The sequence below is a fragment of the Pseudorca crassidens genome, chromosome 2, assembly GCF_039906515.1.
Source record: "Pseudorca crassidens isolate mPseCra1 chromosome 2, mPseCra1.hap1, whole genome shotgun sequence".
NCBI classification, from domain to species: Eukaryota; Metazoa; Chordata; class Mammalia; order Artiodactyla; family Delphinidae; genus Pseudorca; species Pseudorca crassidens.
The window spans coordinates 4578624-4599667 of record NC_090297.1 but is presented as its reverse complement, the minus strand read 5'-3'; the positions used below and the strand labels follow the sequence as shown (position 1 = coordinate 4599667).

The window sequence follows — 21044 nt, the reverse complement described above, 5'->3', positions numbered from 1 at the left end:
GTCACACAGAACTCCTAGCACCCACCCAGGCCTCACTGCAGGGTTGTCTCCACCCCGGGAAGGGTCTGAGCTGCTGATGTAGCCCTCCTCTGGCTCACACCCCCAAGTGAAGCTTAACTACCACGCTGGGGTCTCCGCCTTGAGTGGCCAGAGAGTAAGACCAACGTGTGCCATTCACCTTAGCGGGCCTGTCACCCTAATACACGAACCCCAGTGACCGATGTCCAGTTAACTCAAGGTCCCTCACTGCTCACTCGCCCTGGGGAGATTGTTTCCAGGCTTGGGTGAAATATGGGCTCTAGGCCTTCTGGGGGGGTCCCCAAAATCATGGCTGCCACATGGACATCAGAGAATGGCCATCTGTGCTGCTTCAGCCTGATTGTGTCATTTAAAAAATTTGGGGGAGGCCACACCATGCGGCTTGTGGGATCTTAGTTCCCTGACCAGGGATCGAACCCTGGCCCATGGCAGTGGAAGTGCGGAGTCCTCACCACTGGACAACCGGGGAATTCCCTGATTGTGTCTTTAAGCCCTTTATTATTAGTTTTCTTTCTTTCTTCCTTTCTTTTTTTCTTTTCTTTGACAGTAAAAGGACAGCTAGTGGGAATTCCCTGGCGGTCCAGTGGCTAAGACTCTGCACTTTCACTGCTGAGGGACCAGGTTCAATCCCTGGTCGGAGGACTAAGATTCCACAAGCCTCGCTGCTCAGCCGAAAAAGAAAAAAAAAAACAAAAAAAACTAGTTTTGCTTTTGCTGTATTTCCAAGTTTTAAAGTTTAATAAGCTTCAGTGTGTCATAGTTCCTCATGTAATCAATGTCCAAATAGTTACTGAACACGTTAATCACTGGGCATTGTGCCAGGGGCTGGGGAGATGGCCGGGAGCAAGATACACGCCCGTCCTTCTAGAATCTCACTAATGAGTGACGCGGATGTGTCAGCAGGAAATTGAAAAGTAGTTTGATGTGTGTTAAATAGAGCAATTGCGGGTTAACAGGTTCACACGTAAGATTCCTCTTACGACACCACCAATCTTGGGGATTTTCTGAAGTGACATCACCTGAAGGATAAACTGGAGTCAGCTGGGTAAAGAGTAGGGGTAGACAGGTCATTTCAGGAAGAGAGGAAAACAGGGGCTAGAGACGGCATTGCGTGCAGCCTGACTGGGACAGTCAGTGGGATGACTGAGGGGTGGGAGAGCGTTGTAGGAGCTGCTGGAGGGGAGAGCTCTAAAGAGACGGGGCAGAGGTCAATCCGTAGAGAGGACGGTCGAGCATCTTGCGGACTTCAGATTTCATCCTTGGCGTGATAAGCATTTAAGCATTTTTAGCAGGGTAGGTAGCATTTTCTGACTTGCATTTTAAGAAAATCCTTTTCGATAGCAGTTTGGAGAGTGGGTTTGGGGGAGTTTGAGAAGGAGAACATGGCAAATAAAGAGCCGAAGAATCAGGAGGCTTTTACAGCATTGCAGGTGAAAGGTGATTGTTTAAGGCCTTTAAATTAGCATATGAATATATATACATATGCACACACATGTATGCCTGTGTTTACTTTGTTCTGCTTATACAAATAATACATTTTCATTCTCAAACAGTACACAAATAATGAAGATACAAGTCCTGATTTTCTGTTATTTCCAGTTGCATTTCAGATTTTTTTCTATGAATATGTACACAGTGCACATACCTAAATATGTGTCTATGTAAAAATGTTGAAATGAAATTGAAGAAAATATGCATTTTTGCAATTGCATTTGCCAATTAATACTATATTTTGGACATTAAAAATGCCAATACATGAAAATCTACCTCATTCTTTTTAATGGCTTCATGGTTCATATGGATATACCTTACTTTTTTTTTTTTTAATAAATTTATTTATTTATTGGCTACGTTGGGTCTTCGTTGAGGTGCACGGGCTTTCTCTAGTTGTGGTGAGCGGGGGCTACTCTTTGCTGCAGAGCAGAGGCTCTAGGAGTGCTGGCTTCAGTAGTTGTAGCACATGGGCTCAGTAGTTGTGGCTCGTGGGCTCTAGAGCACAGGCTCAGTAGTTGTCGCGCACTGGCTTAGTTGCTCCGTGGCATGTGGGATCTTCCCGGACCAGGGCTCGGACCCATGTCCCCTGCATTGGCAGGCGGATTCTTAACCACTGCACTGCCAGAGAAGTCCCTATACCTTAATTTTTAAACTAGCCCTTGAGTTTCCTGGTTGCCTAGTGGTTAGGATTCCGGGCTTTCACTGCTGCGGCCTGGGTTCGATCGCTGGTCGAGAATCTATCCTGCAAGCCACATGGCGAGGCCAAAAAAAAAAAAAAAAAAAAAAGACTATCTCTTTAGATAATTCCCTCCAGTCCAGTGGTTAGGGCTCGCTGCTTTCACTGCTGAGGGCACGGGTTCAACAGTGAAATTAAGGGAATTAAGATCCCACAAGCCGCATGGCAAAAATAAATAAATAAAATAAATAAAATAAAAGGTGCACTTAATCCAAAAAAATTTTTTAATAAAAAATAAATAAATAAACCAGCTCTCTATGAGTGGACATTTGGGGTTGTTTCCGGTTTTTTACTCCTGCAAATGATGCTGTAGTGAGCATTCTTACACCTGTATCTCTGTGGACTTGTGAAAGAGTATCTATAGAATAAATTTCTGGAAGTAGAATTGTTGGGTGGAAGGGGCTGAGCATTTTGCATTTTAATGCCCATTTCCAAGTTGTCATCCAGAAAAGCCAATTATTCCCCCATCAGCAGAGTATTTCAGTCCTTCTTTCTATGTCTCCTGGTCATCATTTTCCATGAGCCCGTCCCTGACACATAAGGGTGGGTGGCTGGGCAGGTGTCCCCTTACATGGTCTCAGGCACTTCTCTTCTCTGTCCACCCCTATTACTGAAATGCTGTGGCTCTTGGCCAAGGTGCAAGGGCAGCTGCAGGCTCTGACATCATGCCTCTAGAACTTCCATGGGACAGCACTCCATGGTCCTCCTAAGGACCCTCTTATGTAGTAAGTTTTTAACAGCACAGATTACAGAAGCAACTGACCTATATTCAATCACAACTCTCCTACTTACTAGCTGGATGATCGTAGGCAAGTCACTAGCCTTCTGAGCTTTAATTTCATTATCTTTCAAGTGGAGTCAACAGCCGTATCTACCACCCAGGGAGCTCAGAGGAGGCAGTGTTTGAGTCTGTGTCTGGTAATTCCAGTACCTCAAGTTTTTGTGTTTCTGTTGGTTCTCAGACACGGGGTCTTAGTTACTTGTGTGCCTGGTTATCTTTGACTGTGTGTTGGACATTGTATTTTTAAACTTATTTGCAAGAAAAATTTGAGGCCTAGGATGACACAGGATGTTCATATGCTTCTGCCGTATGCTTGGAAACACTACCAGTCTGGGATGACTTTGATCCAAACTCAGGCCTGAGGTTCCCTGGACTTTGATTTTTTCCCCTAGCTCCATAAAGCTGTTAGAAGTGAAGCTGTTTCCCACCTCTTTCTTCAGAATGCATAAATACCCTGAGAGCAAAACTGTCTGTTTCTCTCCCTAGATCCTCCTCTTTTGTGTTTCGTGGGGTTTGATGTTTTTAAGATTAAAAACAATTTTTTTTCACCCAGCTGTTTTGGTTGGCCCAAGAGGGAAGTTTGGTCTGATTTACCTAATCCACGATTGTAGGAAGGAGAGTCTCCACTGAAGGAGCAAAATGTTCAAAGCATTTAGCGTATTGTCTCTTTATACCTGTTGTTTCCAAAACCATGGTGGTTGTTTGTTTTGTTTTGTTTTGTTTGCGGCACACGGGCCTCTCGCTGTTGTGGCCTCTCCCGTTGCGGAGCACAGGCTCCAGACGCACAGGCTCAGCAGCCATGGCTCACGGGCCCAGCCGCTCCGTGGCATGTGGGATCTTCCCGGACCGGGGCACGAACCCGTGTCCCCTGCATCGGCAGGTGGACTCTCAACCACTGCGCCACCAGGGAAGCCCAATGGTGTGTTTTTATGAGTTTTTTTGTAAACTATTTGTATGAACTATATCTTTTTTTTTTTTTTTGGCCGTGCCACCTGGTATGCAGGATCTCAGTTCCCTGACCAGGGATCGAAGCCGTCTCCACTACAGTGCAAGCATGGAGTCCTAACCACTGGACCGCCAGGGAGTTCCCCATGATGTGTTTTTAAATATTTGTTTATTTATCTGGTTGCGCCAGGTCTTTGTTGCGGCAGGCGGGCTCCTTAGTTGTGGCAGGCAAACTCTTAGTTGCAGCACGCATGTGGGATCTAGTTCCCTGACCAAGGATCGAATCCAGGCCCCCTGCATCGGGAGTGTGGAGCCTTACCCACTGCGCCACCAGGGAAGTCCCCATTGTGTGTTTTTAAAGCACAGGAAACTAAAGTTTGTTAGAATCATAATGAGGTAAGGCAGAGGCTTTCTGTGGCCAACTCAGAGCCACAACAGGGTCGGGAGGTCCCTTGTACCCTCGTAGAATCCCCTCATGGTCATGAGCTCCTCGCATTTCACCTGTAATTACTTCCGTGATAATAGCCTCTTAAAAATCTAAGTCAGATCATGTTCCTCCTCTGTTTAAAAAAAAACTCCGATGGGACTTCCCTGGTGGTCCAGTGGTAAAGAATCCACCTTACAATGCAGGGGACGCAGGTTCGATCCCTGGCTGGTGAACTAAGATCCCACATGCCGCGGGGCAACTGAGCCTGCTTGCTGCAAACCACAGAGCCCACGTGCTATGGAACCCACATGCCGCAACTAGAGAGAGAAAACCGGCACGCCACAACTAGAGAGAAGCCCGAGCGCCTCAGCGAAGATCCCATGTGCCGCAGCTAAGACCCGACGCAGCCAAAAGTAAATAAAACAAAAAACAAAAACAAAACCCTCACAAATCTGATGGTCCCGTCTCCCTCAGAATGAAGAAAGGCAAAGTCCTCACAGGACTGTGCAGGACCCGATGCTCTGTCACCTCTCTGACTTTATCTCCGCCCCGTGCTTACCCTGCGCCAGCCACAGTCGCCTCCTTGAAGTCTCTTCGCTAGGGTGACCGACTTATCCTGGTTTTAAAACTAACAGTCCTGTGTCCCGGAAATCCTCTTAGTCTGGGTGAGGCAAATTGCATCAGTTGGTCACCTTAACTAGAACACAATATATGTCCCTACCTCAGGGCCTTTGCACTTGCTGTTTTCTCAAATATCTGCATGGCGAGCTCCCTCACATCATTCCAGTCTCTGCTGAAAGTCACCTTCCTCAGAGAGAAGTATCTAAAATAATGTGCACACGTGTGCACACACATACACGCACGCACGCACACACGCGTGGTCACTCTCTGTCCATTACCTGCTTTATTTTTCTGAGATACAAATGAACAGGACCCAGGCAACACCTCTCCAGGCCCAATGGGAGGCTCACCAGCATCTACTACAAAGCCATGACAGGCTAAGACCCAGCGGCTGCCCTGCCCAGAAACTGCCTCTGTAGGCTGGGCCTACATCCTGGGCTTGGGAGAAGGAGGGGTCTCTGGCCTCCAAGGGCCAACAGGGAGACAAAACCTGTCCCAGGCAACCTGGGTCTCTGCTGGGGGTGTCCAAGGGGAGAGCAACGATAGTTTCCAACCATTGGGATTGGTGTTCCAACAATGGGTTAGATATTTTGAAATTCCAGCTGTCCTGGAAGGCTGGCCAGTCTTTTCTGTGGTTGGGAGCCTGGCTCAGAAGCCTTTGTTCCTTGGACAGACTTGGCCCTCAAGAAGGCCCAGCCTCTCAGACTGTCTGGCCAGGTTTAAAAGTCTGCAGTGGCCAGCAGCTGGCAGCAAGACTGGAATGTGGCCATCCTGCCATCACCACAGACAGTCCTGGGGATACAGGCAAGCCCCCACTTCCTCCTCTCCCCGCTCCCCAGGCTGGGAAAACCCTGGCGCACCAGCTGAAGAGTGGCTGGGTCTAGCAGGGTCTCTGCTCCTCCCGTGGGGTGGTCAGATCTGACCCCAGGCCAGGTGTCCAGGCCTGTGGGCTGCCCTCTGAGCTGGGATCCTCCCTGCCACCTTTACTGGACTGAGTTTTGAGGTATTCAGAAGTTGACCCTGCGAGAGATGGTTGGTTATGGACGGATCCAAGTTCAAGTCAATGAGCATTCTCCTGGCACCTGCTCTGGGCGAGGCTGGCCTGGGCCCTGTGTTCAGGGGAGAATTAAGCCAGTAGCTGCTTCAAGGGGCTCCCAGTCCTGATGGATCCAGGCTGCACCTTTCCGTGTGGTCACCTGCAGCAGAGGCAGAACCAAAGGGCGGCCTGGCTCTGTGGCTGGGGGATGACGCCATCAGTCCGCCAGGGAGCTGTGGGTGGAGGCAGGTCCGGGAAGGTCTGAGCAGCCATGACAGGGAGGGTGGCCTTGCCCCACAGGGGGTGGGGAGCAGATTTTTTATTACAGCAGGGACATTTTCAGATTTGCTTTTTTTTTTTTTTTTGGCCATGCCACGTGGTTTGCGGGAATCCTAGTTCCCCGACCCAGGGATCGAACCCAGGCCCTCAGCAGTGAAAGCGTGGAACCCTAACCACTGGACTACCAGGGAAGTCCCTTGCTTTGTACTCTTTTTTTTTTTTTAATTTAATTTATTTATTTATTTATTTTTTGGCTGCATTGGGTGTTTGTTGCAGTGAGCGGGCTTCTCTCTAGTTGTGGCATACGGCTTTTCTCTCTTTAGTTGTGGCGTGAGGGTTCCAGGGTGCATGGGCTCTGTAGTTTGTGGCACACGGGCTCTCTTGTTGAGGCACATGAGCTCAGTAGTTGTGCCACACGGGCTTAGTTGCCCCGTGGCATGTGGGATCTTAGTTCCCTGATTGGGGATCGAACCCACGTCCCCTGCGTTGGAAGGCGGGTTCTTTACCACTGGACCACCAGGGAGGTCCCCGTGCTTTGTATTCTTGCCGTGATTGTCGGTCACCGTCCGTGGAGCTCCCACCAGGGGCCTGAGTGTGGAGACCGCTCTTCTGGATTAAGTCGTTTAATTCCCACAGCAACCCTGGGAGGTAGTCCTGTGAGTACCCTCACTGGATAGACGAGGGAACTGAGGCCCAGAGAGGCTAAGCAACTTGCCCAAGGCCGCACAGCCAGCAGGAGCTGGGATCTGAACCCAGGTGCCAGGCTGCATTCTGGAGGCTTACTTGGAGGGACAAGAGCGAGGCAGGGGCCTCAGACATGGTGGTGGTCGCCTGAGCGGGGGCCAGGGCATTCTAGCGGCAGAGCTGAGAATGGCGTGGGCGGCTGGTCTGTGGCCAGCCCGCCCCAGGGTGTGCTTGTCCCCAGGCCATGGTGGGTAGATGGGTGGGTGAGGATGGCCAGGCCAGATGCTGGGCAGTGACTAGGCCTCCCACCCCTTTGCCTCTGGGGAGTTAGTTGCCTGGGTCTGAGGGGCCTGTTGTCTGGCTGTCCCCCCTCCCCCGCCACATACACACGCAGGGGAGCCCAGGAGGGGGCCCATTTACTTCCAGGATCGTGATCAGTGGGCTCAAAGGTCAGGGAGGGGTTTCCCTGGTGGCGCAGTGGTTGAGAGTCCACCTGCCGATGCAGGGGACATGGGTTTGTGCCCCGGTCTGGGAAGATCCCACATGCCGCGGAGCAGCTGGGCCCGTGAGCCATGGCCGCTGAGCCTGCGCGTCCGGAGCCTGTGCTCCGCAACAGGAGAGGCCACGACAGTGAGAGGCCCGCGTACCGCAAAAAAAAAAAAAAAAAAAAAAAGGTCAGGGAGGCTTGTCTAAGCCTGAAGGGCCCCCAGAGTCCTGAAGCAGGGGTGCATTTGGGGAAGGGAGGGTCACTGTGATGGGACCCCGAGATGGGGCCCCCTGAGCCCCTGCGGCTCAGCTCAGGATGCTGGCGGTGATGGGCAGGGAGGGCTGCTTGTTGACTGGATCCTCGTGGCACGTGGAACTTGAATATCTTGGCCACAGAGGGAACCGAGGGTGGCATGGAGTTGGGGGGTGGTGAGGAGACTCTGGCAGTAGCACCCGCCCACTTCCCGGCTGACCTGGTCAGGTCTGTAGGCCCCCCTGCGCCTCAGCTTCCTGCTCTGGACGATGCGGGGGTAGTAACACGATGACAGCATCATTAGGCAACTTAAAGGAGCTCCATGTTGAAGGCTCTGGGTCCAGGGCCTGGCACACAAGGGGACTTGGCTAATGTCAGTGTCCCTACTGTGTGCCCAGCCAGCAGCTGGAGAACCAGGACTGAGACAGGGTCCCTGGCCGAGCGGGAGCCTCTGCTTCTGAGGGGTTCGTGTTGGAGTGCCAGGGTGTAAGCAGCACAGGGTCCCCACCCAGGGCCGCAGGGGCCCAGCCTCTTCAGTGCCGGGCACAGGGCTCCCTGCCGGCAGAGCTCTGTCCCCTGGCGGTGGTGACGGTGTTGGCTCACACACATCCACACTCCGAGTGCTGGCACAGCCCAGCTGTGAGGGGCACTGCCGAGGAGCTACCCGTGGTGCCCACCCTGGGGATGGGGAAGAAGCCCACCACGGGGCCCTGCCCACCTCAGTCCCGGGCTCTGCAAACCCCATCCTGAGTCCTGGGCCCTGTTATGTCCGACATCTCACAAGTCTCAGTCCCAGCCCCTGGGGCCCCCGAGGGTTTGAGAAAGGGCTGTGTGGGCCCTGCAGGGGTGTGGGGAGACCCACGCTGTGCCAGGCCCCTCCGGGCATGGTGCACGCAGCCTGCTCTGGGGGGCGGTGGGCCGCAGTAGCTGGGGGCCGTGAGGAGGTGTCATGGGAGAGGGCCTGGGGCAGCGGCCTGGCAGCGGCTTAAGGGCCAGGCTGGCTCTCAACCAGGTGACCTCGGCACCTTCCAAACTGACGGACCCGCAGGCGGCCGAGGCTTCAGACCTGTGTATCCAGCCTTCAGAACGGTTTGGTCTGTGTGTGTGTGTCAGGGGGCTGGGGGTCTGTGCCGCCCATGCCAGGCCCCACTGTTCACCCCTCTTGCAGGTGCCAGCCCCAGGTGCGTGCCTGCTGCCTGGGGGTGGCCTCCTCCCCACAGGGGCCCCTACCGGGCTGTGGCCCTGGAAGGTCCTTGGCGCGTGCTCTGGCAGGTGGGAGCAGATCCTTTTCACCTGGAGCCGGAGGTCTGGCGTGCTATGTGCGTGGGGCGGGTGGAAGGGGGTCAGTGGGACATGTCTCCTCTCAGGCTTGGCCAGTGGGGCAGCGGCTGGGGAGCTGGGGAGCCGGGGGTTAGGGGTGGCTAGTGCCTGCCCTGTGCCATGTTATATAACGGGCCTCTGGCTGGCCGGCCAGACATAATTCCTAACAGGCTCTGCAGTCTGACCTGGGAGCACTTAAGCACAGCACAGCCCGTGCGGCCGCTTCTCACGCAAGCTGCACAGCTGGCACTGGGCACCGCCCTGCCGTGTCGGCTCTGTTACAGGCCACCTCCCTCCCCCCACAAAGATGGTGATCCCAGTCTGCCCTGGGGGTCCAGACAGGCCTCCCCAGACTCCGGAAGGTGGAGGAAAGATGTGGTCACCTGCTCCTGGGGGAGCTCAGGGCACCACAGAGGGTCACGGAGGACCTTACCTGGTGCGGGGGAGGGGCAGGGCCTCTTAGCAGAAGGCAGGGACCCCCCAGGTCTTCATCCCCGTGGGGCAAGCACTTGCTCTCTGCTTAGCCCCAGATGAGTGGGATCTTTTGGAGACAATACAGTGGTCGGGGGGTGGGGGCGGCCTCTCTCCTTACCCCGTTTCACAGATGTGGAAACTGAGGCTTCAGGAAGTGTCAAGCCCAGGGCTACCCAGCTAGTGAGCCAGAGGCAGGAACCTGGACCAGTCTACTCCTCAGGGAGCTGCCCTCAGTCATCCTGGTGGGAAAGGGGTCAGCCAGGGCTGAAGGGGGAAGGGGCATCTAGGGGGCCCAGGGACCCCTGGTTAGTGAAGGGAAGGCCAAGGCCAAGGTCTCTGTCGGCCGTGGCTGGCTGGGAGGCAGCTGGCGTGGGGGTTGATGGCCGGCTTGGGCCACCTGCCCCTCTTCCTCTCTTAGCCCCTCACTCCGTGGGCCTCTCGGGGCTCCTGCTTGGCCTCCACAAGGCACTTCCGCTCTCAAGGAAACAGCTGCAGTTTGCGGAGGGCTCGACCCCCTCCCCATGTCCAAGGCCATTGCCAGGAACTGGATGAAGCTGCCTCGGGTCTCCAGCTCCCCGGCCCTCTGCCCGTCCTAGCCCTGGCCCCTGGCCAGTGGGAGCTCATGGCAGTGGGGACAAACCTTTGGGTTTGGGGTCGGGCATGCCGAGAGGAGGGCACGAGCCATTGGTCTCCTGGCTCCCTGGGATCGTCCTGTGCAGAGGTCATGAGCTTCCAGGAGGAGCCAGGCAGGAGAGGTGGGCCTGGGACTGTGGGAGGATGTGCTTCCAGCTCGGGGCCGCCCTGCCTCCGTCTGGACCCTGGGTCCCCATCTGTACCCGGTGACTGCGTCATCAAGAGCCAGAGGGTGCAGCCTAGCGGTGAGAGCACAGCTCTGGAGTTCACCCTGGTTTGCCCCCTGCCCACTCTGGGTGGCCCTGGGCAAGTAAGTGGCCCCTGGCCTCAGCTTCTCCATCTCAGACATGGGGCTGATGTGAGGCCTCATGGGGCTGATGTGAGGCTTAAAGGAGCTAACGTAGGAATGATGCTCAGTGTGGCATCTGGTCCACAGTAACTGTCATCACTGTCCACCTGGGGCTGGGAGCACAGCAGCATACACGGCGGCCATGCCGTACCCCAGCTCCCTCAGAGGCGGTGAAGAGCCCTCTCCCCACGTTCGTAAGCGGCATCACTAGTTGGCTAGCTTCCTGGTTTCCCCCAGACCCAGTAAAAGGCCCAGGTGTGTCCACCTGCCTTTGACACCTGCAGCATGGTGATGAGGGCTGCTGGGCCCCCCCGGGACACCCTGGGGGCCCTTTTACCAGCCCGGGTGGGCCTGCCCGGACGCCCCTGCTCTCCTGCACAGGGAGGATGGAGGCAAGGTCGGGGATGCAGGCCTCTAGCCTGGACAGGAGGAGGGTGGGTGACTCTCCGTGGGAGCCAGAGGAGGACACCAGGCAGCAGGACTGCCACAAGCCAAGGCAGGGTGGTAGGAGGCAGAAGGCACATGTGGGGACAGAGAGAACCTCTGGGAGGAGGCTGTATGTGCCCCGGGTGGGGGGGGGGGGCACAGCCAGGCCCAGCTGTGCAGCATCCCGGGCTTGAGCACAAGCAGGCACGGAGTAGGGCTTCCGCAGGTGTGTGTGTGTGTGTGTGGTCGGGGGGCTTCTTGTGTTCACCCAAAGCAGGGGTTAGGAAGCATCTCCCACCAGCCTCCGGGCGGGGTGGGTTTGGGGCTTGCAGTTTTGAAACCACAGCCAAGTGTAGTCCCTCCAGGCCTAGACACAGAGGCATCTGGACTAGGTAACGCTCGGGGAGCACTGCTCACTGTGCAGCCCCGGCCCCTCCCGGTGGGCGCCGAGACCAGCCATGGCTGCCGGGGACAAATCATCTCGCTCCCCCGACATTGGTCTGGCACCCACACACTGGCCACTTGCCTGTAAACACGAGCCAGGGTGCCCCCCACCTCGTGTGGGCCCAGGCTACGTGGGTGCCAGTGATTAAGGACCAGAGGGCCTGGCCGCATTCGTCTGGGCCTGGCCCTGGCCCTGGCCCTGGGCCGGAGGAGGAGGGTGGGCAGGCGGGCAGGCAGGCAGGCATCTGGTTTGAATCACTTGAGCTGCCTCTTGGCACCTTAGCCCTCAGCTGGGGGTGTGCAGGCTGCCTGGTCGGCTACCCCTACCAGCCTCCACCCCGCCACAGCCCTGGGGTGCCCCCCACCCGGAAAGTCGAGCCTTCTGCTGCCAATTCCCCTTGTCTGGGCCTCGTGCCTCTCTGTCGCCAGGCAACTGGTCGGGCCAGGGTTGGGGGCGGCCAGGTCTGCCCCCACCCAGGCTAGCTCCTTCGGGACCCCGGAAGGTTGGGGAGCCGTGGCAGGGTCACACAGAGGGCGCTCAGCAACGTGGCAGAGGCTGGCTGGGGGGACGAGCAAGGTGCCCTTCCCCCATCCGGGCTGGATTCCCACAGGGCCACCCCTTTGCCCTCCGACCACCAGGCCTTCTCCCCCAGGTAGCTGTCTGGGCCCCCAAGCTGGCTTTGAGACTAGATAGTCCTGGGTTCAAATTCAAGCCCTGCTGCTTATCAGCTGAGCCAGTGTCTTCCTCTGCGCCTCATCTGTGCTCTGCACCAGCTGGTTCCTCCAGCCCCCGGCCTTCTGACCTCCCTGCCCGCACCCCACCCTCTGCCCACTGAGCAGGGGGCTGTGAAGCTCTGTGACGATGCCCGAGGCCTTTGAGGCCTGCCCAGGGCTTCATGTGTGGTGCAACTGTTGGTGTAGGTGACACAGTCTGGGGAGGGAGGCGGGGTGGGTGGGCAGCCTGGGGAAGCTTGGCCAGCCCGGCGAGGGAGAGCCCTTGGTGAGAGCCCAGAGGGCAGATGCGGGGCCTCACTGGCAGCTGAGGCTGAGGCCTGGCCCGCAGCTCCTGCCCTCTGACCCTTGGAGGCCTCCCTGGGGCCTTTGCTCTGGGGAGCTGGGAGCCACGCCTCGCGCTTCCTGGGGAGGGGGCCCAGCCAGGCAGCTGAAAACAGCTCTGGGGTCATTCCACAGCACCCCATGGGTGCTTCCACTCCCCACTGAGAAATCCTGCAGGGCCCCGCTGGGGCTGGGGGCTGGGGTCAGAGGTCAGGAGTGGGGGGCTGGAACTGCCCCTGGAGCAGCACATTTTTCTCCTCTGAAAACTTATCTTAGCACAGAGATCACGGAACAATCGGACTCTTTTCCGGGCCTCTGCCGTCCCCAGACGGCCAGCCCATCCCCTCGGGGGGGGCTCCGAGGGGGCCGGGAAGTTGAAATTTGTAAAATGTCTGTAGGAGGGGAAGAAAGGCGCTTTGTGTGGGGCTGGGGCCCTGGCCATTGGTCAGCTCTGAGGCCCCCGGCCGCTCCCAGCATGCTCCCCTCCCCAGGGAGGGCCGTGCTCGCCGGCCTGTGGCCAGCCCCAGGGTCTCTACAGCCCCTCTGCAGTCCCTGCACCCACTGTGTCCAGGCCTCGGGGACCCGGGTCCCCGGGGCCGCCCAGCCTCTGAGGGCACGGGCCCGGCGGGGAGGCCTCCCCGGGCCTCAGCATGTTTCTCTACTGGAAGAAGCGGGGTGCCTATGCGCTGGAGGCCCTGCCCGGTGCCCTGGCCGAGCTGGAGCTGGGGGCCGTGGAGCGCTTCTCCTGGAGTTCCACCCTGGACATCATCGAGGACCTCGGGGGTAGGTGCAGTTCCACTTTCCCAGGAGGGCTCGCAGGAGGTCCGGACAGCTGGTCTACCCTGCCGCCGCCCTCTGGCCGGAGCCTGCGGCCTGCTCACCATGCACATGCTGCTGCCCGTCACATCAGCAGCGGTGGGGGGACAAGGCCCTCCTGAGAGCCGCTGCTGGTGGAGGAGAGGGGCCTGAGCACGAGGACCCTGGGGGCCTCGGGGGCAGACAGGGCAGGCCAAGCCAGGCAGCGTGGGCCCGGCAGCTGGGCTGGGAGCAGGGCAGCTGGGCCTGGCTCTGGGCTTCAGGCCTGGTCTCTGCCTCGGTCCTCTGCCTCCAAGATCAGGGCCAGGTGGTGGGACGAGTCTTTCTGGAATGCTCATGTTCGAGGCCCCAGGACATGTGCCCTTTCTCGTATTATCCCCATTGCAGGTAAGGGAACAGAAACACAGACAGATTAAGCCCCCCGAGAGGCAGCACGGGTGGTGCGGGGTGCTGAGCCCGGCGGCCGGTGTTTGGAGGCTGAGCTGGCCGTGTCAGTGGGGATAAAGATACAGGTGGTGTCGTGCGGTGGCTGAGAGGACTTGCTGGGGTGACACATGGAGCCCTTCAAACCCTGCACGCCAGAGAACAAGGGCATGGTCCATGCTGGCTGTTATCATTGCTGTTCTATCATAGCTCCGCTAATGAGTGGCCCAGCAGAACGTTCAGCCTTGGGTTGGCGACTCCGCTTCTGTCAGGACACCAGTGCCAGTGATGGAAGCCCAGGTCTGGCTGGCAGAAGCCAGCAGGGCGCGGTGTCTCGGGCCTCATTTATCTCCTCTGTTGGCCTCATCCGGGGCCCCAGGCTCTGGCACGCCCCCACCCCAGGCCGCAGGCCTGGAGAAGCAGGAGCCTCTCAGGGACACAACTTCCCAGCCTGGCGTGGTCCTTCCCTGACCCCTCCCTGCAGCCAGAGGGCAGGGAAAGTGATGGCTAGGCCTGGGATCCACCACAGAAAGAGACCACGTGGGGCACGGGTTCCACAAAGCAGGGCAGGCAATGCTGCTCTCAAGGGGGAGAATGGATGCCTGGTGGGCATAAACGACAGCTGTCGAACCTGAGAGGGGGCCCCTCCGGGCAACCTGTCCCGTTGGCCAAAGTGGACGGAGGGATGTGGCTGCTTGGAGGGGTGGGGTGGGCACAGTGCCCACCTGTGCAGGAGGCTGGGCAGGGCATGGAGCAGGGGGAAGGGCGAGGACCACACGGGGCAGGCGCGGGCCAGCCTGGCAGAAAGCTCCCCGTCTCTTTCAGCCGGGCACTGTTCTGGAACCAGAGGGTGGGTTGGGGGAGTGGCCTGGGGGGCAGACTGAGTCCTGCCTGCTTGTACGGCTTTACCTGGCAGGTTCCTGTCTACTGAGGCAGGGAAGGTGGCTGAGGTCCGGCATGAGGTCACACAGCCAGTCCCAGACACAAGCCAGGGAGGCCAAGCAGGGGTCTGTCCCCCTCTTGCTATTTGTCCTCTTCATCTCAGTCACTGCAAAGTGCCAAGCTTTCCTGCTGCTGGGCCCTCACCCATTCCCGGGGCTTTGGGGCAGCCCCTGTGAAGCGCGCTCCTGCTCCCCTGCCCCCAGTCTCTCCAGGCAAGCAGTCCCTGCCATCTGTGGGGCCTCACAGCGCACAGTTAGCGGGCACTTGCCCCGTGCCAAGACTTCCCTTGGCTCCTAGCATCTTCACGCCCACCTTTGGAGGCAGGGACCATTCTTGGTGGCCCCCTCCTTTGCTCTGGAAGGGAAGGCAAGGCTCAGTGGGGTGGTGAGTGGTGGTACCCAGACCCACAGTTCCCGCCCTCCGCCTCGGAGCCGCAGGACCAGGCCCACCATCACGACCCCGTGCCTCTTGGCCCCGGCTGGGAAAGAGGTCCCAGCACACGGTGCGTGGGTCACGGCGCGTGAGCCGGCCTCGGGGTCGAGCTGAGGCAGGCGGGTGGGAGAGCGGGCACACAGCTGTCTATGTGGGCTCTGTCCTCTGCACCCTGCCAGCCCCTGGCCTGGGCCCAGTATGGGTGGGTGGTGGGTCCCAGCGCGATGGGGTGGGGCTCGTGCCCGGAGCGTGATTGTCCCGAACGGGAATCACGCCCCTTTCCGCAGTCCTGCTCTTGCTTTTCTCGCAGCCACTCTCTGTTCCTCCGAGGAGCCTGGGGGGAAGCCCGTGGCAGTGGGCAAATGGGCAGGTGCCCACAACAGCCTCGGCCAGAGGAAGTGGCAGGCGGGCTCCAGGCCTGTGGGCAGGAACTGTGTGGATGGTTTCTTGGGCCCCAGAAAGGGATTCTGAATGTGTCCTCCCACCTCTTCTTACTGAGTCCGAGGCGTGTGGGTGGGCGGGGCAGTGCTTGGGGGTCTCTAGGCTCCAGGGGACGATGACATCTTCAGTCTGGGCTGCAGGCAGGGACAGCATCAGAGACCATGGTCCGGGCTCCTTCCTCCAGCTGGGTCCCCACTTGGCGGCCCTACCCCACAATGCTACATGGGGCTTTGGGAAGGGGACCATATTTCTTTCCCAGGCCACCTGTGATGCTCTGACCAGAGTCTGGGGTAGGGAGAGGCGGATGGTTCCTGGGGTCAGCAGCCATTTGCCCAGGACACACCCCTCTGGCTCTCGGGCAGGTTTGGGTCAAATCTTGCCCTTCTGCAAGCTGCCCTGATGACGGGGTTCAGTCCTAGCACAGCCCGCAGCAGCTGCCCAACCATAGATAGGCTCCCAGGAGGGCTGGGTTTGCGTGGGAGGGGGCATTCAAGGCCACAGCTGCTTCCTGGGAGGGGTGGCCTTTGCCTGGCCAGGCCTGGGGTTGGGAGGTGATGGGCAGGGAAGCTCTGTCTTCTTGAGGTTCATTATGCCAGGGGGTGCTCAGAGGTGAGGGGCTCCCCTGAGGAATGACAAGGGTGGTACGCTTGTCTCAGCCTGCAGCCAGCTGGGAAAAGGGGTCTTATGTGACAATGGGGGGATCATTTTATGTGTGCCAAGCACCTAACCACGTCAGGAACCATGGGGGCACCATAGGGGCAGTGTGGCCTGTTGGTTAGGAGCACAGACTTGGAGTCTTCCAGTCCTAGGCTCAAGTCCCAGGCTCATCACTCACTAGCTGCATGACCTTGGGCAAGTCGCCCAACCCTCTGGGCCTCAGTTTACTCATCTGCAAAATGGGCAACAATCAACATACTTTCTTCTCTCAGTTGTTTAGAACAGTGCTATCCCCTAGAACTTTCATCATTTAAATTTTTTTACTAGCCACATTAAAAACAAAAAGCAAAAAAACAAAAAACCTGAAAACAAGCAAGTGAAATGAATTTTAAGAGTATATTTAATCAACCCAGTCTATTTCAAAAACATTACCATTTCAACTTGTAATCCGTATTAAAAAATCCTCAATGAGATTTGATTTTATTTTACTTTTTGGCTGTGCCGCACGGCATGTGAGATCTTAATTCCCCAACCAGGGATCAAACCCACGCCCCTTGCAGTGGAAGCACGGAGTCTTAACCACTGGACCGTCAGGAAGTCCGCATCAATGTGATTTTACATTGTTTTTTTTTTTCTTGCACGAAATCTTCAAAATCTGCTGTGTATTTCACATGTATAGCGCATCTCAATTTGGATGAGCCCCATCGCACATGCTCAGTAGCTACAGTGGCCAGCAGCTGTCCTTTGGGGTTAGCCCATGCTGCAGAGGGTTTGACAGTGAAATGAGACCATGTGTGAAAAGCACAGAGCGCCCAGCAGGTGCTGAGTAGGTCAGAGCTATGGTTATAGGCAGGTGTTTCTGGAGCAATCTGGTGGGGAAGAGAGGTCCAAAATAACAGGTCAATTCAAAGGCCCATCCCAGGACAGTGGGATCTAGGAGGGAGCGATTCATCTGGAATTTGGATATTCTGAGATCGAGAGGCCTTCCGGAAGGTCGCTGCATTCAACTTGGGCCTTAGAGAGTGGGCAGGATGTCAGTTGACAGTAGACAGCGATGGGAAGGATGTGGCAGAGGCAGAGGAACAGAACCAGGAAGGGCTGGGCCGCGGTCAGAAGCTCAGTTCCGTCCCAGGGGAGGTAGTGAGTAACAGAGGGAGGGGGCTGGAGTGAGGCGATAGGGAGTGGTGGGGACTGTGGAGGGTGGAAGGATGTGTGCCAGTCTAAGGCAGACACAACTGGGGAGCTGGAGCCATCAGGAATATGGGTCCAGAGCTGCCAGGCTCCTCTGGTTTGTCCATGGAAGCCAGAAATCTGGATTTTTATGTGAAATCTGACTTTTCAAAGTTGGCAACCAATTCAAATTCTTTTGAAGCACTGCGCTTCGCCAAGCAAAACATGTCTGCCGGCCGGCTTCTGCCCAGGCGCCCTGCCGGCCAGTTGTCGTAGAGATCGTGTTGGAGAAGGAAAAGCGGCATCGTGTGACTAAGATAGAGGGTGGGGGACGCTGGCATGTGGGCTTGTCTGCCTGGCTGAGGGGCCCTGGCTTTCCCCAGGATGCTGGGAGCCGCAGGGGCCCGAGGAGGCCAGGAGGGCAGCTGGGCTGTTTCAGACCCGGAGAGACGACATCTGGCACCCTGGGGGTGGGCAATTTCCAGGTTCCAGGTCTGCCTGGGGCTGGCCAAGGGCCAGCAGCCAGAGGGGTACTCCGGGGCGGGGACCCTGGGGGGAGCGAGGGCAGGTGGTGGAGGCGGCCCCTGGGAGCGTACCCACTCAGACTGACTTTCTGTGACCTCAGGGCTCCAGGGCCCAATAGGAGTTGCCCGTCTCAATTCAAATTCTCAAGAGAGCAAGTCTAATTGAACAGGCTGGCCCAGGCGGCCACCTCTGGCCCAATCAACTATGTCCAGGGTATGTACCACCTGGTACGACATCTCCCCCTTACCACACCCACCCATTCTGCAGGGCTGCAAACCGGGCAACTTGTCAGAGGGGAGCCCATGGCAGGCCTGGGGTGGGGACAGCCCGTCCCGATGCCTGATTCCTCCCTGGCCCCCAGAGGCCCGTCTCTGGGCCCTGAGAGCTAGCAGGGTCCTCAGCCACGTTCCTGTGTTTGGAGTCTCTGGGGAGAGAAGCACACCTAGGAGGCTGTAGCTTTCATGTGGAGTGCAGGGAAACTAGATTCCAGAGGGGCTGGGCCTGAGCAGTCCGCAGAGGGGGCGTCTAGAAAGCAGACTGAGCACCTTGAGGGAACTGAAAATGGAGGGGGGGCTGGGGGAGGGTGGGAGGGCGGCGGGGTTGGGGGGATGCTAGAGGCCAGAGAGGTTAGCCAGGTAGAACTCCAGTGCTTGGAAGAACCAGGACAAAGGACTCCAGACCCCACGACCACCCCACGGTGGCCGAGGGGAGTCTGGCCCTGGAGTGGCTGTGGCCTGGGGCGGTCATGGCAGGACCCAGAGGGCTGGCAAGGCAGCTCCAGGACCCTGTGGTGGCGTAAGTAGCCCAGAGCCTGCTGAATTTAGGACCAGAGTCCAGAAGTCTTGGGACAAAGGGGGTTAGAACCCAACCCCAGGCCCTGAGTTGTGAGAACCCAGGGACTCAGGGTTACAAGCAGACCTCATTTGGCTGAGTTCCCCAGATTCAGGTAGGGTGCATGGGAAACTCCCCAAAGCTGGCTGCGGTCTCCAGGTCCCTGGAAATCCAGATGGCAGAGGAGCTGCTGCCGGGTGGTGGAGAAGAGCCCTGCTTCCCACCCGACCCTTGAGCCAGCTACGGCTTGACAGGCAGGGCTGGGGCAGGGCCAGCAGGATCGCTGACCCCAGGGACCCCGTCAGGGTCCTCACAGGGCTGTTTCCCCCTTCAGCTGCCCCTGCCTCCAGGCTAGAGGCAGGACAGGCGTCCCTGGCCCTTCAGACAGCTGAGATTCTGAGAGGGAAATCAGAACTGTGTGATTCTGTGAACTGAGTGAGGCAGGGCCCGCCTGAGAGTCCTGAGAATTAGCAGGGGCCCTTCTCAGAACGCCAGGTTCCCACTGCACAAACAGCAGACTGGGGGACACTGGGGGACACTGTGCTGTCGCTTCCCTCTCAGCCTGGAAGCTTCGGAACACCGAGCAAGGCCTCTCGTGCAGCTGCTTCCTTGGCCTCCTCGCCCCGGCCGTGCCGGGCCCCACATGAGGCCCTCAAGACTTGTCAGGGTCACCGATGGGTCCCCAGTGCCCAGCTTGGGGCTAGATACATGGTGAGCCCCCAGAGGACCCTTGCTGTATGTTTGCTGAGTGAATCCAGAGAACCCAGAAGACTTGGGATCCATCACAGTGCCCTCTGTCACAAGTCCCTGAGGGCGGGGATGGGGTCCTGGTCACCCCCGAGTCCCCAGGGCCAGCCCATGAAATAGATGCACGTAGAAAGGCAGGCACCCTACTCTGGTTGGGGAAGGGGCCAGGGGAGACTTTGGGAGAGAGACCCGGGTCCCATGGGAAACTGGGTCTTCCATACCTGGATCTCATCTACCCAGAGCCTCCCAGCACCAACCTGCAGGTGGGATGGGGTCTACGCAGGCTCAGGAGAACTCTGAGTCCCTTGGGAGAGTCTTGGCCACCTCCCCCAGGCTCCATTTCTGAAGTGAAAAGTGTTTTGTAAACACTAAAATGTTGTCCAAGTACCTCGTGGTGCTATTTACATAAAGTACAAGACCAGACAAAACTAATTGAATGAAAGTACAAGACCAGGCAAAACTAATTGAGACAGAGGTCAGGACAGCACCCCCTGGGGGGTGGGGAGTGGCTGGCAGCTCCCATGAGGGAGACTTCTGCAGGGGGGCTGGTGGTGCTCTGCTTCTTAACCTGCGGGCTGGTTATTTTGTAAAAATACGTTTTGCGAAAATTTTCTGAGCTGTGTACTCATGAGAGCTGCACTGTTCTGTACATATTTGTTTTATACTTCCATAAAGTTTTTAAAATGCTAACCAACACAGAGGTGATAGTAATAAAACAACAGTAGCCACCAAGCCCACTCCATTTACGGAACCCTTACCCCCACAGCCGACAGCATCTCTAAATGAGGAGAGGGTCCTCTGCTGGGGGTGGAGGACAGAGGGTGCAGAGATCTGTCCTGACCTGCATGCCTATCTACAAGAAGGCACCGTTTCCACTTAGACGGTACCTTTGGGGCCAGGAGAAATAGCAGAGTTGTCTAAAATGCCTTCATTCCCACTTTCCAGGAGATTGAGAAAATGTCTCCAGACCACATCAAAAACAGAGGTGTTTTCTTTTGAGGTGGCTGGGAGGCTGAGGGAGTTGAGGGGCGGAGGGATGGCCTTTGGTCACACCCACGACTTTTCAGAGAGGAGGGGAAGGCTCCAGTTGTGGGGAGGGAGGATGGGTCGCGTCCTCTCGGCAGATGCCCCGCGCCCGGGGGCAGGCTCTGCCCAGCGGGGGTCCAGGCTGAGGGGCGCAGGGGGCGGGGCACGGAGTCCCGCCCTCCGCAGGCGGGGCCGCCGCTCGGCTCCTCCCACCGCCCACCTGCCCCGCCCCGCCTCTAGCCGCAGAGGGTCCCGCGGCCGCGGCGCTCCGGCCTCTACCCCGGCGCTCGGCCGGCGTCCGCCCCACGCCGCCGTTGCGCTCGCCCCCGGCCCGCGGCGCCCCCCGCACCGCCCGCGTTCCCGGCCTCCCGGCGCCTCTTCCATGGGTGAGTGCGGGGCCCCCGGCCGGGCCTCGCCATGCAGGCCGGCGGGCCTGGCCGCCTCCGCGCCGGCTCGGGGAGGGGCGCGGGCGAGGGGCATCGCGGGCAGGCCGGGGAGTTTGGGGCGGGGGAGGATCAATGGGAGGGCAGGGCCAGCTCCTTCCCCTCGGC

The 21044-nt window shown here is 57.9% G+C and overlaps 1 protein-coding gene across 5 annotated transcripts in view; it reads left to right on the top strand.

Moving 5' to 3' along the window:
- Positions 1 to 21044, top strand: part of PLEKHG5 (pleckstrin homology and RhoGEF domain containing G5) — a 51424-nt gene that overhangs the window by 1458 nt on the left and 28922 nt on the right. The window contains exon 1 of one of the 5 annotated variants that reach the window (XM_067718478.1): positions 1316 to 1332. The exons of 3 other annotated variants lie outside the window; for them this stretch is intronic. Coding sequence is in view for 1 of the 2 variants with exons in the window: in XM_067718469.1 (XP_067574570.1) it covers positions 20876 to 20879 (4 nt within the window). In the remaining variant the exon portion in view is untranslated. Of the gene's footprint in view, positions 1 to 1315; positions 1333 to 20758; positions 20880 to 21044 lie in introns of those variants that run through there. One more of the 5 variants, XM_067718469.1, reaches the window with a different exon arrangement.